At 42.6% G+C, this 12247-nt stretch overlaps 1 protein-coding gene across 2 annotated transcripts in view; it reads right to left on the bottom strand.

Annotated features, from left to right (window-relative positions):
- Window positions 1-519: 519 nt before the first annotated feature.
- Window positions 520-12247, bottom strand: part of ccdc102a (coiled-coil domain containing 102A) — a 68242-nt gene continuing 56514 nt past the window's right edge. Inside the window, exons 7-11 of one of the 2 annotated variants that reach the window (XM_085771616.1) lie at window positions 11988-12197; window positions 4785-4955; window positions 3681-3784; window positions 727-864; window positions 520-694 (exon numbers count right to left, since the gene is read on the bottom strand). In XM_085771616.1, the coding sequence (XP_085627742.1) occupies window positions 732-864; window positions 3681-3784; window positions 4785-4955; window positions 11988-12197 (618 nt within the window). In that variant the 3' untranslated portion in view covers window positions 520-694; window positions 727-731. Of the gene's footprint in view, window positions 865-3680; window positions 3785-4784; window positions 4956-11987; window positions 12198-12247 lie in introns of both variants that reach the window. The other variant, XM_085771612.1, reaches the window with a different exon arrangement.

Here is a 12247-nt window from a genome sequence, read left to right as displayed (position 1 = left end):
TTTACAAATACTGGTTGAAATGTGGCCAACTGCTTTGGTCACCACTACTCTTTGGAAGCAGGACAGATCAGGCCTGTTGCTCAAACACTGTCAGGATGGTTTGGAGTAGTAAATACTGGTGGTGGAGCCGGTGGGGGGGGGGGTGGGGGGTTGGGGGGTGAAGCCCTCTTTAAATACAGTAGCACAGTTCAGATGACACAGCTGTGATGCTTGTGATATACATGAGGTAAGAATGAGTGTGTACACTGACAGGATGGTGTGTGTCGGCCTCTGCCCCTGTATCACACTCCTGCTGGCTTGATCTTGTTGTTGTGTGTCTAAATATGTGAAACATTCAAGCATGTGTGAGAGCCTGGGAATACGTATGTGTTCTGTCTGAAGGTGTGTGTGCTTATCATACTGCTGCTGGGTTGAAACTTTGTCATATCGGATTTTTCACACTCAGCTCCAGATGAACTATGATGTTGTTTCAGTCTCTTGAAAGAATACAAAGGCTAGGGGTATTTTATTATCTGAAGCTTTCTTTGTTTTTTTTCCAATGGTAAATTGATTATTGGTCATTAACATGGTCAGTAATTATTTGTAATACATCCTAAAATCTTGATTTGGTCCTTTATAAACATACAAAGTTTTTTTCTCCAGAGCAATAATATTCACCTTCTATCTTCTCCCATATCACTGTGTATGTTTCTCTGTATGCGTGTGTGTGTGTGTGTGTGTGTGCAGATGTGTCATGGGATCTGGAGCTGCAGTTCCTCCTCCTCCTCATCCATATCACTGGCCGGCCCATCTGGGTTTTCAGGACTGAACCGAGCCGACCGAATCTTCCCAAACAGACCAGGACTCTGCTGCTGCCGCCGCAGTCTGGGTAAGAGAGAGAGAGTGGAGGCAGTTACACACCAGAACACCACAGACAGGGTATGAACTGAAGCCATGCTCGTATTTAGCAGGCATGTAGCGCCAAATTATGTGATAACGCCGCAATATGTAATAATGTAATACATTTTCACCTCATGATGTGGTAACGCCGCATTTTGTAATAATCTGCCACATTTTGTAATAAAATTATTTTCTTCGTTTATGTGTAATAAACTTTTTTTTTTTTTGGCTTTTTGCCTTTATTTGATAGCACACAGTAGAGATAGACAGGAAAGGGGGAGGCAGAGAGAGGGGGAATGACATGCAGGAAAGGGCTGCCCGACGCGGGATTTGAACCGGGGACATCTGCGTTGAGGACTGTAGCCTCTACATGGGGCGGCCGCTTTACCCACTGCGCCACGCACCGCCCCATGCGTTATAAACTTTGCCGTATTTTTGTAATAAGTTGTTATGTAATGCACCAAATTATTACATTTCCTTCATAAAAAAATGCAAAGCCGGGGCGGTGCGTGGCGCAGTGGTTAAGACGGCCGCCCCATGTAGAGGCTACATTCTTCACCGCAGGCATCCCCGGTTCGAATCCCGCATGGGGCAGACCTTTCCCGCGTGTCATTCCCCCTCTCTCTGCCTCCCCCTTTCCTGTCTATCTCTACTGTGTACTATCGAATAAAGGCAAAAAGCCAAAAAATATATACTTAAAAAAAAAGCAAAAAAAAGCAAAGCCCGCATTTTGTAAAAATTTGGTGTTTGGCTCCTTCTATCCATCACAGCCCTAAATTATTGCCAGGACTTGAATCACAGGCAGCTGAGACCATGCTCTTCTTATTAGGTGTAGATTGTAAATGTTTAACGTGTTCATAACTTTTGAAATGTGAAACAATGTGTATGATGTCTATGTTCCATCTATAAGAAGAGAAGTTCAAACATTCTTTTGATCCTCTTGAGCGTCTTAAATGCTCAAACTTCACCAATTCCCCATTTTTGTTCAAACATCCATAGATATAATGCATTATTCCCTTCACCCCATCACAACTACAGTCCTGACCCAAAACCAGTTCTTGACCCCGCCCCCACACCTAAACCAAGCTCTAACTTCAACACACACAGTCAAATAGTTCCTGAGAAAATGAATGGGGGAAAAAAATCCAGAATGAAAGAAAAGCTTAAGCTACAACCTCTACAGGAACACACATAGATTTGTGTCAGTCTCTGACGTTGTTACCATGCCGACACGCCTGTCACTCCCCCACAGAGCCGAGCAACGACAGAGCTCTCTGTTACTATGGTGACCTGCCACTGGGAGCTTGGCGATTGGATGCCGGGCGCCAGAGCAGCGATGTGGAAAAAATGGAGCGAATGCAGAGGGAGAGGCATAGAGCAAGGAGCGGAGGACTGTGCAAAGCTGATAGAGTGTGAGAGCAAAGTGACAAACTGTACGCACACAGGCGCGCGCGCGCACACACACACACACACACACACACACACACACACACACACACACACAGCAGAACAGCTAATCTCCAGACAGTAAGAGAAGTGAGTGCTGAGGCTCACAGTGAGCCTGGCAGCTACAAGCAGGGTGTCAGCTTCACACCTCACACACACACACGCGCACACACCTGAACATGGTGTGTTATTATGAGTAAGCGCCTTTTGTTTGTCCACAAATGTTGATAGAATATGTGTGTTGTTGCTGAACTCACTCACTCCTGTTTAGAGCACAAAGACTCTACATTGGTATAAAGCTCCTTGTAAGATTTCTTCATATGTCTTCTCATGAATATTTGATGTTGTGTGCCTGACTACTGGAACATAGACCGGCTTTAAACTGCATTTAAACATACAGAAATGTATTTTAGTTGTGGGCAGGTAGTAGGTCTGTGCGATATTGCAAAAATGTTATCACGATATATTTTTCCATATTGATGTATTTTTTGCTGATGCTGCCAGTTCACGCAGCATCCTGACTGAATCCTGAAGGAGCCAGAGAACATGTTCAGTTTGGGAGGATGACATGAGTTCACTTTCACGTTCATTAAGGTTGGAACTGTTCACTAATCCAGTCTGATTTGATTTACATTGTTTGTTACATTGTTATTGTCTTTTTTCTACCGTATATCAGCTCTAAGATATATGTGTCTATCACATCTAACATGTACATGAGGCTCTAGTCTTTCTATTTATTTGAACAGGTTGTTGATGAATATTTCACTTTTTACTCTGACAGTTTTATGGCTCTGACTCAGTAACTACGAGCGGAGTTCACGTCACCTCGGGTGATCTGCAGGTTGTTGTTTCACTTCACCGCTCAGACGCGACGCTTTCCTTTAGTGTTAGCTGCTGCAGTTCAAACAAACTACGGCAGGAGGCGGTGTGTCTTTATACTGCCATTTGATATTGAGGAAATATGACCATAGCCCATTATCGAAATCGATCAAAAATCTATTGTGATCCCCAATCGAGATGGTTTTATCGCCCAGCACTAGCGGGTGTTGCGGGGTTGCTATTAAAATGGGCTCTGCATCTGTGTGGAGGTCTAGAGGTCACCACTCTGCCTCTTCCCATCAGGCCAGTTAGACCCACAGGTAGCAGCAGACAGTTTGCATATTGCTAACTGGGTTCCAACATGTACAATTACAACACTATTCAGATGTGGTATTACATAAATTAATAAGAACTTTATTGCAACAAATCAAAAGAAAATGTGCACAGAATGTGAATATGAATGCACTGCTGAAAATTTTATATCCCCATGTGTGAATTCAAGAGAGCTAATGTGTGTGTGTTTGTGTGCATCTTACCTTGACTGTAAGTGTTCCAATTGTACCTGCAGGTTCTCAGTCTGCTCCACCTGCTCATCCAGGGATCTCTGCAGTTTCCTGGTCTGGTTGTGAGATTCATCCAACTGGAAATGTCCACACACACACACACACACACACACACACACATACACTGTGTGAGACTTTTGATTTGGTCAGAGTAGCCAGTGTGAAGCCTTGTTTTCAGTCGCTCATGTCAGTCGCTCATGTCAATCAAGTTAAAGTGACAGTATTACGAGTTACATAATGTGATCATTTCAAATTAAAAGCCCCCTAAGTGTTTCAGTCGACAGAAAGCCTTTATTTGTGAACAGGGCTTTCATAAGCAGTGTCCCTCTGCCCCTCTCCTGTTCTCTCTAATCGTGTGTCTTATGTTAAGCTAGTGTGCCTGTCCCGCCTGTGCTAATAAAAATACAGACAGTTTAGTTTATTTGCCATAATGGAGGCAAGATGAACTGGAAGCCGGCTTTGCTTCCCAGTAATTCCCGGGCAGCTGGAAGGCCGGGACGGCAGGGGACTATAACAAGAGGTGCAGCCCTGAGAGTGCTGTTAACGTTGCTGTTGTGCCAACAAAAAAGCATCATTACATTGCATATTGTTGACAGGGTCTGTAAAACTTTATAGATTTATTGAACAGCCCATTAATGTGGTGGCTGAGCTGGAAACCTCATAGTGCTCCTAATGGCCAGGCAGACTGGATGGAACAGTCTTTATAGGACAAACAGCTATAAAATCTTGTGCTTCTATGACAACAAGCCACTTACTTTTATGTTGACAGCTTGTAGAACTGTTGCACTTTGAAATCATTTTCTTCTTTGCTAAAGTTAATAAATAGGTGTTAAGGCATGCTGGGGGAGTGGAGATATTACTTTGATATTATTGCATCATCTATCCATCCATTAGCTACCCTGCTGAACAGTTTTCTATGTGTGTATGTGGTTGTGAAAGAGACCTACATATTTGCCGTCTAAGTTTTAGCTTGAAATACGTGTTGAGAGGTTTTGGGTGGAACAGTTAAAGGTTTCCAGTAGAGGATCTGCATTTTGAACTATAAATCCAACAATTTCTGTCAGGTCATCTTCCTACCTCATCCTCAGCTTGTCCCAACTCTTTCTTCAGCTCCTCCACCCTCAGTCGTAGCTTCTTGACTTCAGCCTCATGACCATCCACTCTCCGGTTAGCATGAGCAAGCTCTGCCATTTTCTCCTGGAACTGCTTCTTCAGCTTAGAATGGACATGGCGGAGATCGGCTAGCTCCTGAGGACACAGTGGAAGGATAGAGGACAGACTTCATATTCATATGTTATTATTATTATTTCATATGGCAAATGGACTTGCACTTACATAATGCTTTTCTAGTCTCTGGGACCACTCAAAGCACTTTACACTGTTGGTCACATTCACACAGGTGAGGCGTATTGCTCACTTGTTTTTTGTTTTCTTTGTTTTTTTTTTTCTTTGTGTTTTTTTTTACTGTCTAATTGATATTGCTGGACCCCAGGAAGAATAGCTGTAGCTTTGTTGCAACTAATGGGGACCCGAATAATAAACAAACAAACACACACATTCATACTGCGCTTACTCTCTTACGCATGTCGGACCATTCACACAGGCACATTCACACACCGATGATTCATCAGGGGCAAGTGTCTCGGCCTGCGGACTGGAGAAGCCAGGAATCGAACCACTGACTGGCAGTTCTCTGACTTATCCCTAACATCTACTGGGCTGGCTCACCTCAAGGATGCGTCCTTTCCCCTCTGCTGTACATATTGTATACAAATGACTGCTGTAGCACTTTTGAAAATTGTCATATACTGAAGTTTGCGAATGACGCTGTTATAGTGAGCCTGCTGAACAGTACTGAGACTTCACATGGTCCTGTGTTTGAATATTTTTTGAAATGGTGTGAGGGTATGTGTATTGATTTCAGACGCATGCAGCCCTCTCCCGTAAGTAAAGTGATTGAGGGGCAAGCAATTGAAATTGTTGAGTCCTATAAATATTTGGGCACTATTATCGACAACAAACTGTCATTTGAAAAAAATACCGACTCGCTATACAAGAAGAGCCAGCAGCGCCTTTTTTGTCTTCGAAAACTCTCTAAATTCCAGGTTGATTCTTCCCTGATGATGACTATGTTTTATCGTTCTTTTATTGAATCTGTTATCACATTTTCTTTTACTTATTGGTTTCAATCTCTGAAAGTCAAAGACAGAAACCTACTCAATAAGGTTGTCAGTGTCAGCAGTAAAATCATTGGGTCTGCACAACAAACTTTACAAGAACTCTATAACAAACAGCTGATTAAGAAAGCAAGCTCCATTTTGTCCGATTGCTCTCATCCCTTACATAAACAGTTTCAGTTTCCTGCTTAGATTACCATTTGCAAAGACAAACAGATATAAACACTCCTTTGTACCTTCCGCTGTTCTTTTTTTAAATGCCAGGAGGAAAAGGTAGTTGGATGAAATAGTCTTCCCTCCTAACTATAGCTGGGTCTGTATTGTGATCTGTAATTTATTGTAATTTATTATGCCATGTTGTTCTGTATATTTTGCTTTGTGTGCTCCTCCGGTTGCAAAATTAATCGCCCCCTTGGGGACAAATAAAGACATTGATTGATTGACCTTCTGGTCGGTGAACGACCTGCTCTACCTCCTGAGCCAGTTTCAACATTGTGGGAGTACAAGGAACCACGGATTAAAAGATCAGATATTCAGTTATGTAAATGAAGAGTAGTGGTAATAGGCTCTGGTTTGGTAGATTGCCATATTATTTTCATAATATCTGCTTTAATTGACAGATTTGTGAGTTGCTACTTTTCTGATGGGCCATTGAGAAGACATATTTGCCTAATCACATGTAATACAGTGATATAAGTTTGAATAAACCTGAACACATGAAGTCCACCTTGGTTGAATGCTCCAGACTCAAATGGAAAGACTATAATTAAGAAAGAAAGGTTTAAAAAATAAAAGAAATCAATCACTGTAGCCATGCCAGATGTTTCCTCATTACTGTCCAACATCCAAGACGTGCTGACCACAGCCATGAGGGTGTGTTGGTCTCTAAGTGGAAACATCCAAATGCTCACGTCTGGGTGACTGTGGTTCTGTGGTATCTGTGGTTAGCTGATCTGGGGACAGATCAAGTCTGTGGATGGAGCAAATGGCTTTATCAATAATGCACCATTGTTGTTCACTGCATTTCCATGTATTTTGATGGTGTGGATTCTCCCGCCCCCTCTCTGTCTCACACCTAATGACTCCCCAGAAACAACAACTTCCAAGAGGCTTTTCTGAATTTATAGCAACACTGTGGAGGGAAGTGACACATGTACAGCAACAATAAAACCAAGGAGTGAAAAATGACCTTTACTTAGCTCCTTGTATTTTCATCATAAACATGCCTTAATTCTTCTTTCTAATTCTCTGAGAACCATGAGTCACAAATCCACAATGGTAAAATTCATGATGGTAACAACATATCTGATGTTTTATATTTTTAGTAAACCTTTTAGTGATGGTGGGAGAAAGATGAAATCAAACATGAAAGGATCAGTCTGAAGTTTTTCTATATGTATCTGACTGTCAAAAAAAGTACTTCATCGAAATTTGGGGAAATAGAAAAATGCTGTGCATGCAACATTAAATACAGTGAGACACTGACTGTGACTTTGGCCTCAGACCAGAGCGCTGTTTAAAACATATGATATCTAGTGGAATTAGACATGTGGAGAATGGAGATAATTCCCGAAGGAAACCTGAATTTCCTTCGGGATTAATAAAGTAAATCTATCTATCTATCTATCTATCTATCTATCTATCTATCTATCTATCTATCTATCTATCTATCTATCTATCTATCTATCTATCTATCTATCTATCTATCTATCTATCTATCTAAATGCCATCTGATTTTACAACAGACTTCAACGGCTGAAAAACAACGCAGGTTACTTTTTTTTGAAAATGTTAAAGCTTGTAAGGTGAAGGAGAAAAATCATTAAGAGGATTTCAGCAAAGTGCTTCTGTCATTTCGTTCACCCGAGGTGTGTTACAGAACTGCAAACAGAAAGGGCAAGTTCTCTGTGGCAGGTCCAGAGTGGAGGTTTCTGGTGCTGATGTTAGTGCTGGGTTAATGAGACCAGCCTGGTGTAAACAGGGTACAGTCTGTCTCCTAGCTGGGACCAGGAGGCCAATTCAGCCAGATGTACTGAGGAGGGTTTGGATCATAGAGTGGTGAAAACATCTGTGGTAAACACATGAGATGGTCCCTGAGACACTGGTAGCCTACATGGTGAGGGGCAAACTGATGTGGAGTTTGGGATTTGTCTTTCACACTAATACTTATGTACGTAGGTATACACAGACAGACAGACAGACAGACAGACAGACAGACAGACAGACAGACAGACAGACAGACAGACAGACAGACAGACAGACAGACAGACAGACAGACAGACAGACAGACAGACAGGCAGACAGACAGGCTGTGCAGACATCCAGCCCACAGATGTCAATATTCCCTGCAGCTTCATCATTTGAAGACTGAATGTCTGAAGGCAGAGGGGGTGGGGGGTCCCTGATTCTATTAAACATAAGGAATTACAGAATGATTCATAGGCATGTGTGTTTCTGTCAATACTTCTGTGTGTGTGTGTGTGTGTGTGTGTGTGTGTGTGTGTGTTCTGTCTACTGACACACGTAAGCAGGAGTATGTGTGTGTCTGTGTTACTGTATGTATGGGTGTGTGCCACACAGCCTGTTAAATGTTTCCCCTTGACTGGAGAGACCCTGAAGTCTGCCAGTACATCTGCTCCACTAGACACACACACACACACACACACACACACGCACACACACACGTTTACACATTCATCTTTAAGAACATACAAAGAATGAGTTTAACTCTCCCCTCCCCCTCTGCCATCCTGAATTTAGATTTAATTTAGACAAGTGAGGTTTCTCTCTGTGTGTGTGTGCGTGTGTGTATTTGTTCATGTGTGTCTTAGTTTGTGAGTGTGTCTGTGTTATGTGTGTTTAAGAGAGAGAGAGAGAGAATAGAATACGATTTGAGCTGCCCAAAAGCACAGTGGGGGCGGGGGAGGGGCTTGGGAAACGAGTACAATAAAAGACTGAATGCGAACAAATAAGAGACGGAGACAAAGATCTTTGAGGTTAAAGGTATAAAAGCAGCACAAATAAAAATAGCAAAAAGGAACAACACACTCAAACCTACTGCAAAACTAAATGTTCACTTGTTACAAGTCCTTCCATTTAATTTACTTGATTTTAGCTGAAGAAGAATTAAGCCAAGTCATACAGAAATCAAAATAGACTCATTAAATTATAAAAGATTTTGATTGGGTGGAGAATACAATACAAATTTGTTGTGGAAAAAATAACTGAAGTGTTTATTGTAGTGTAAATACACTGACTATGACTATGCCATCACTAATCTATTACGGGTCTGTCTGTCATTCACCTTCATTGGTATTACTGACCTCTGTATACTTGTGTGGTATGATAAAAGGTGGTTTAATAGGTTGATTGTGAGCTAGAGAGAGAACTGGCTGCAGTCGGCTCCCTGTGGTTTAATTGACTCGTTTGAAAACACCACGCAGAGGAGGAACAGTTCGGTGGACTGGTGTCAGGATAGAGAATAATAAAGAGCAACACACGGCTGCACACTCAGGTCCCTGTGTGACATTCAGCCATGTTATATGCAGAGCTAAACATCCTCCTCAGCAGTAACAGGGGGAAGAGGGAAACATAATGAGTCCAATGCAGCTCCACTGAGACATGATGAACACGAGGAAATATGCAGAATGGCTCAAGTGGTTTTTTACTCTTCTTTTAACTTTCTTCATTGAGCCACCCAGCCTGCTGCTGATATTGGACTGGCATTAGACTCCACCAGACTCACATGACAAGTTCACCTCAGGTCATTAAAGGTATAATGTGTATGAATTGCCCCCATCTAGCGGTGCGGTTGCATATCGGAACGTATTCTTGATGTTGCATTCAGGTGAAATCGGGCAGACTTCAGACAGACAACAGACGCTGCATGTAACAGGATAAACAAGCGTCTATGTAAACAAGTGGTCCACCAGCACGAGGCAAAACAATACAGGCGTGACAATATGTTGTCATCCACGTTTTACCGTCTTTCTCTTGTCGAGTAAAATGACATCTGGTTGGTTTGCCGACGGCCGTCTGCCTGACTGCACCTGAATGCAACACCAGTGCCTCCGTCCTTCCTCACACTACACAGTGGTGACAGTTTTAACAGGCCGAGCCCACAGCTCTGGTGAGTTTCCGTGGTTACCTACGGTCACGCTGCCACTCAACGTAAAAATGGCGATGCAACATGGCCGCCTCGGTTCGGTGCGTCGCCCACTTATGTATTTGTAACGACTTGTAACAACTCATTCTAAGGTACGAGAAAGCTTTCATTTGTATGCAGGTGTGATTCGACTTCAGTGAAATGCGTTTTTATGAAAGCAATATTTGATTTTTGCTAATAAAAAGCCAAATAATTTACATACTGATGAGCTGATGAATCGAATGGTCAACAGAACCCTCTCTCAAATCAAGGTTTTTATCTGAGCAGACAGTGAGAGAGCAGAGTGAGAGAGAGCAGAGTGAGAACCTGGACACCATGTTCTAGCATGGTAATAAAACAGGATGGAACCTTGATCATATGAGGTGTTAAAACACAACACATTCAGATCTCTGGTCTCTTCTGGAAACTATGGCCTTCACTGCTAAAAGCGGATGGTCCCAGGTGACAGCTTCACCTCCAGGCTGCTCTCAAAGGGAGACTTTAACCTCTAACATGGCACCACTTCTGTCCATAGATCAGACTGAACCTTCTCCACCTGCCTCCTTCTAGATGCTCTAGTCTGAAACATGAAACACTCCTGCAGACGCAGCCTGCACAGGAAACTCCTATCTTTGCTATTTTTTACAGTCTGGAGTTTGGAAGCAATAAAACCAGAACAACTATTCCTCCTGTCAGTGACAGTGAGACTGACGCCTCATCACTGCTACAGCATCAAAGTCTCCCTGTTATCAACAGGAACAGCCAGATACTTATCTTCACTTAAACTTCAAAGACCTTTACTGTCCCTTAGTGAAAGTTGTGCAGCTCCACATCCTCACATTTCCTCTTCACACAACTCAGGCACTCATATATAAAAACATGGAGAGGGTTGCTAAGGAGACCACGAAGGTTACACTGACAAATACATATACAATATTAATGTAATATAACTACTATCCAGAATATAAATATCTGCTCTCTTACCCTCTATTACAGGGGTTCTCAACTAGTCTCACTCTGGGCTCCACATTTTCCCATGGTCATTAAGTCGCGACCCACTACACACAATAGAATTCAAACCAAGATTTTTTTTTTTTTTTAAGTCTTTAAAAACTCATTTTGCTCTTTATTGAGCAAAGTGCATTTCAGAGCACATGAATGAAACTGAGGAGGACCATGACAACTGCATGTACGGAAGTGAATAAAAAATATCAAACTGCACAAAATGGAGACCAACAAAACGATATATTTGACTTCTAATGCATCTCTGCATTCAGAGCATGTTCACAAAAGTGAATAAATATCAAATTGCACAAAATAAAGACCCACAAAACAAAACAAGATTCACTGCATTCAGGCCACATTAATAAGAAACTGATATCTTTGCATTCAGAGCAAATAATAAGAAACTGAGGAGGACCATTACAACTGCATGTGTTCACGTGTCTCGTGCCTTTCAATATAAGTTATTTTTCAAAATAAAAGACATGTCCAACATCAGATGTGCATTAAATATTATTTACTTTTTTGACCAGCTGTCCGCGACCCATCCAGAACGGGTCCGCGACCCACTTTTGGGTCCCGACCCACCAGTTGAGAACCACTGCTCTATTACACCTCAAAGGTGTGTGTGTGTGTGTGTGTCCAGTGTCTTAATTGCTTTCCCCATTTCTCATTCTCTGTCTGAATCAATACCCCAGCTTTGACACTAAACACAAAACACAATCAATCTCTCTCTGTCTGTTCTGACACACACACTCACTCACACACACACACACACACACACACACACACACACTGTTCTGGAAAGACAAGGTCAGACACAAACCCATGACATACAGAGATGTCATCAGTATGTGAAGACGTGACTGTACAGACTTTGAAGTCAGTTTAAAGGCTGAAAAACATGATGGTACGCTCAATGAAAGCACCGGGACGTCCGACACAAGCGGTGCCCACCTTGTTCCTCTCAAACAGCTCGGTCTGGATGGCCTTGAGGTCAGTGTCGAGAGCGGAAGCGGCCTGCCGGCGTTTCTTGACCAGCTGCTCCTCCAGGTCCTCGGCCTGAGCCCTCAGCTTCTTGTTGTCCCTCTCCAACGCCAGTTTCTCTGTTTCCAGACGCTCCCTGCGCCCCCATTCTGCAGCGTTCTCCACCTGCAGCCTCTCCATCTGAGGGAGATACATGAAGAGGAGGCTAAGTCTAACTCATCATTGTGTCT

The sequence above is a fragment of the Trachurus japonicus genome, chromosome 3, assembly GCF_045865225.1.
Source record: "Trachurus japonicus isolate A0001 chromosome 3, Traja_1.0".
Lineage (NCBI taxonomy): Eukaryota > Metazoa > Chordata > Actinopteri > Carangiformes > Carangidae > Trachurus > Trachurus japonicus.
This window is presented reverse-complemented; position numbering and strand designations above follow the sequence as displayed.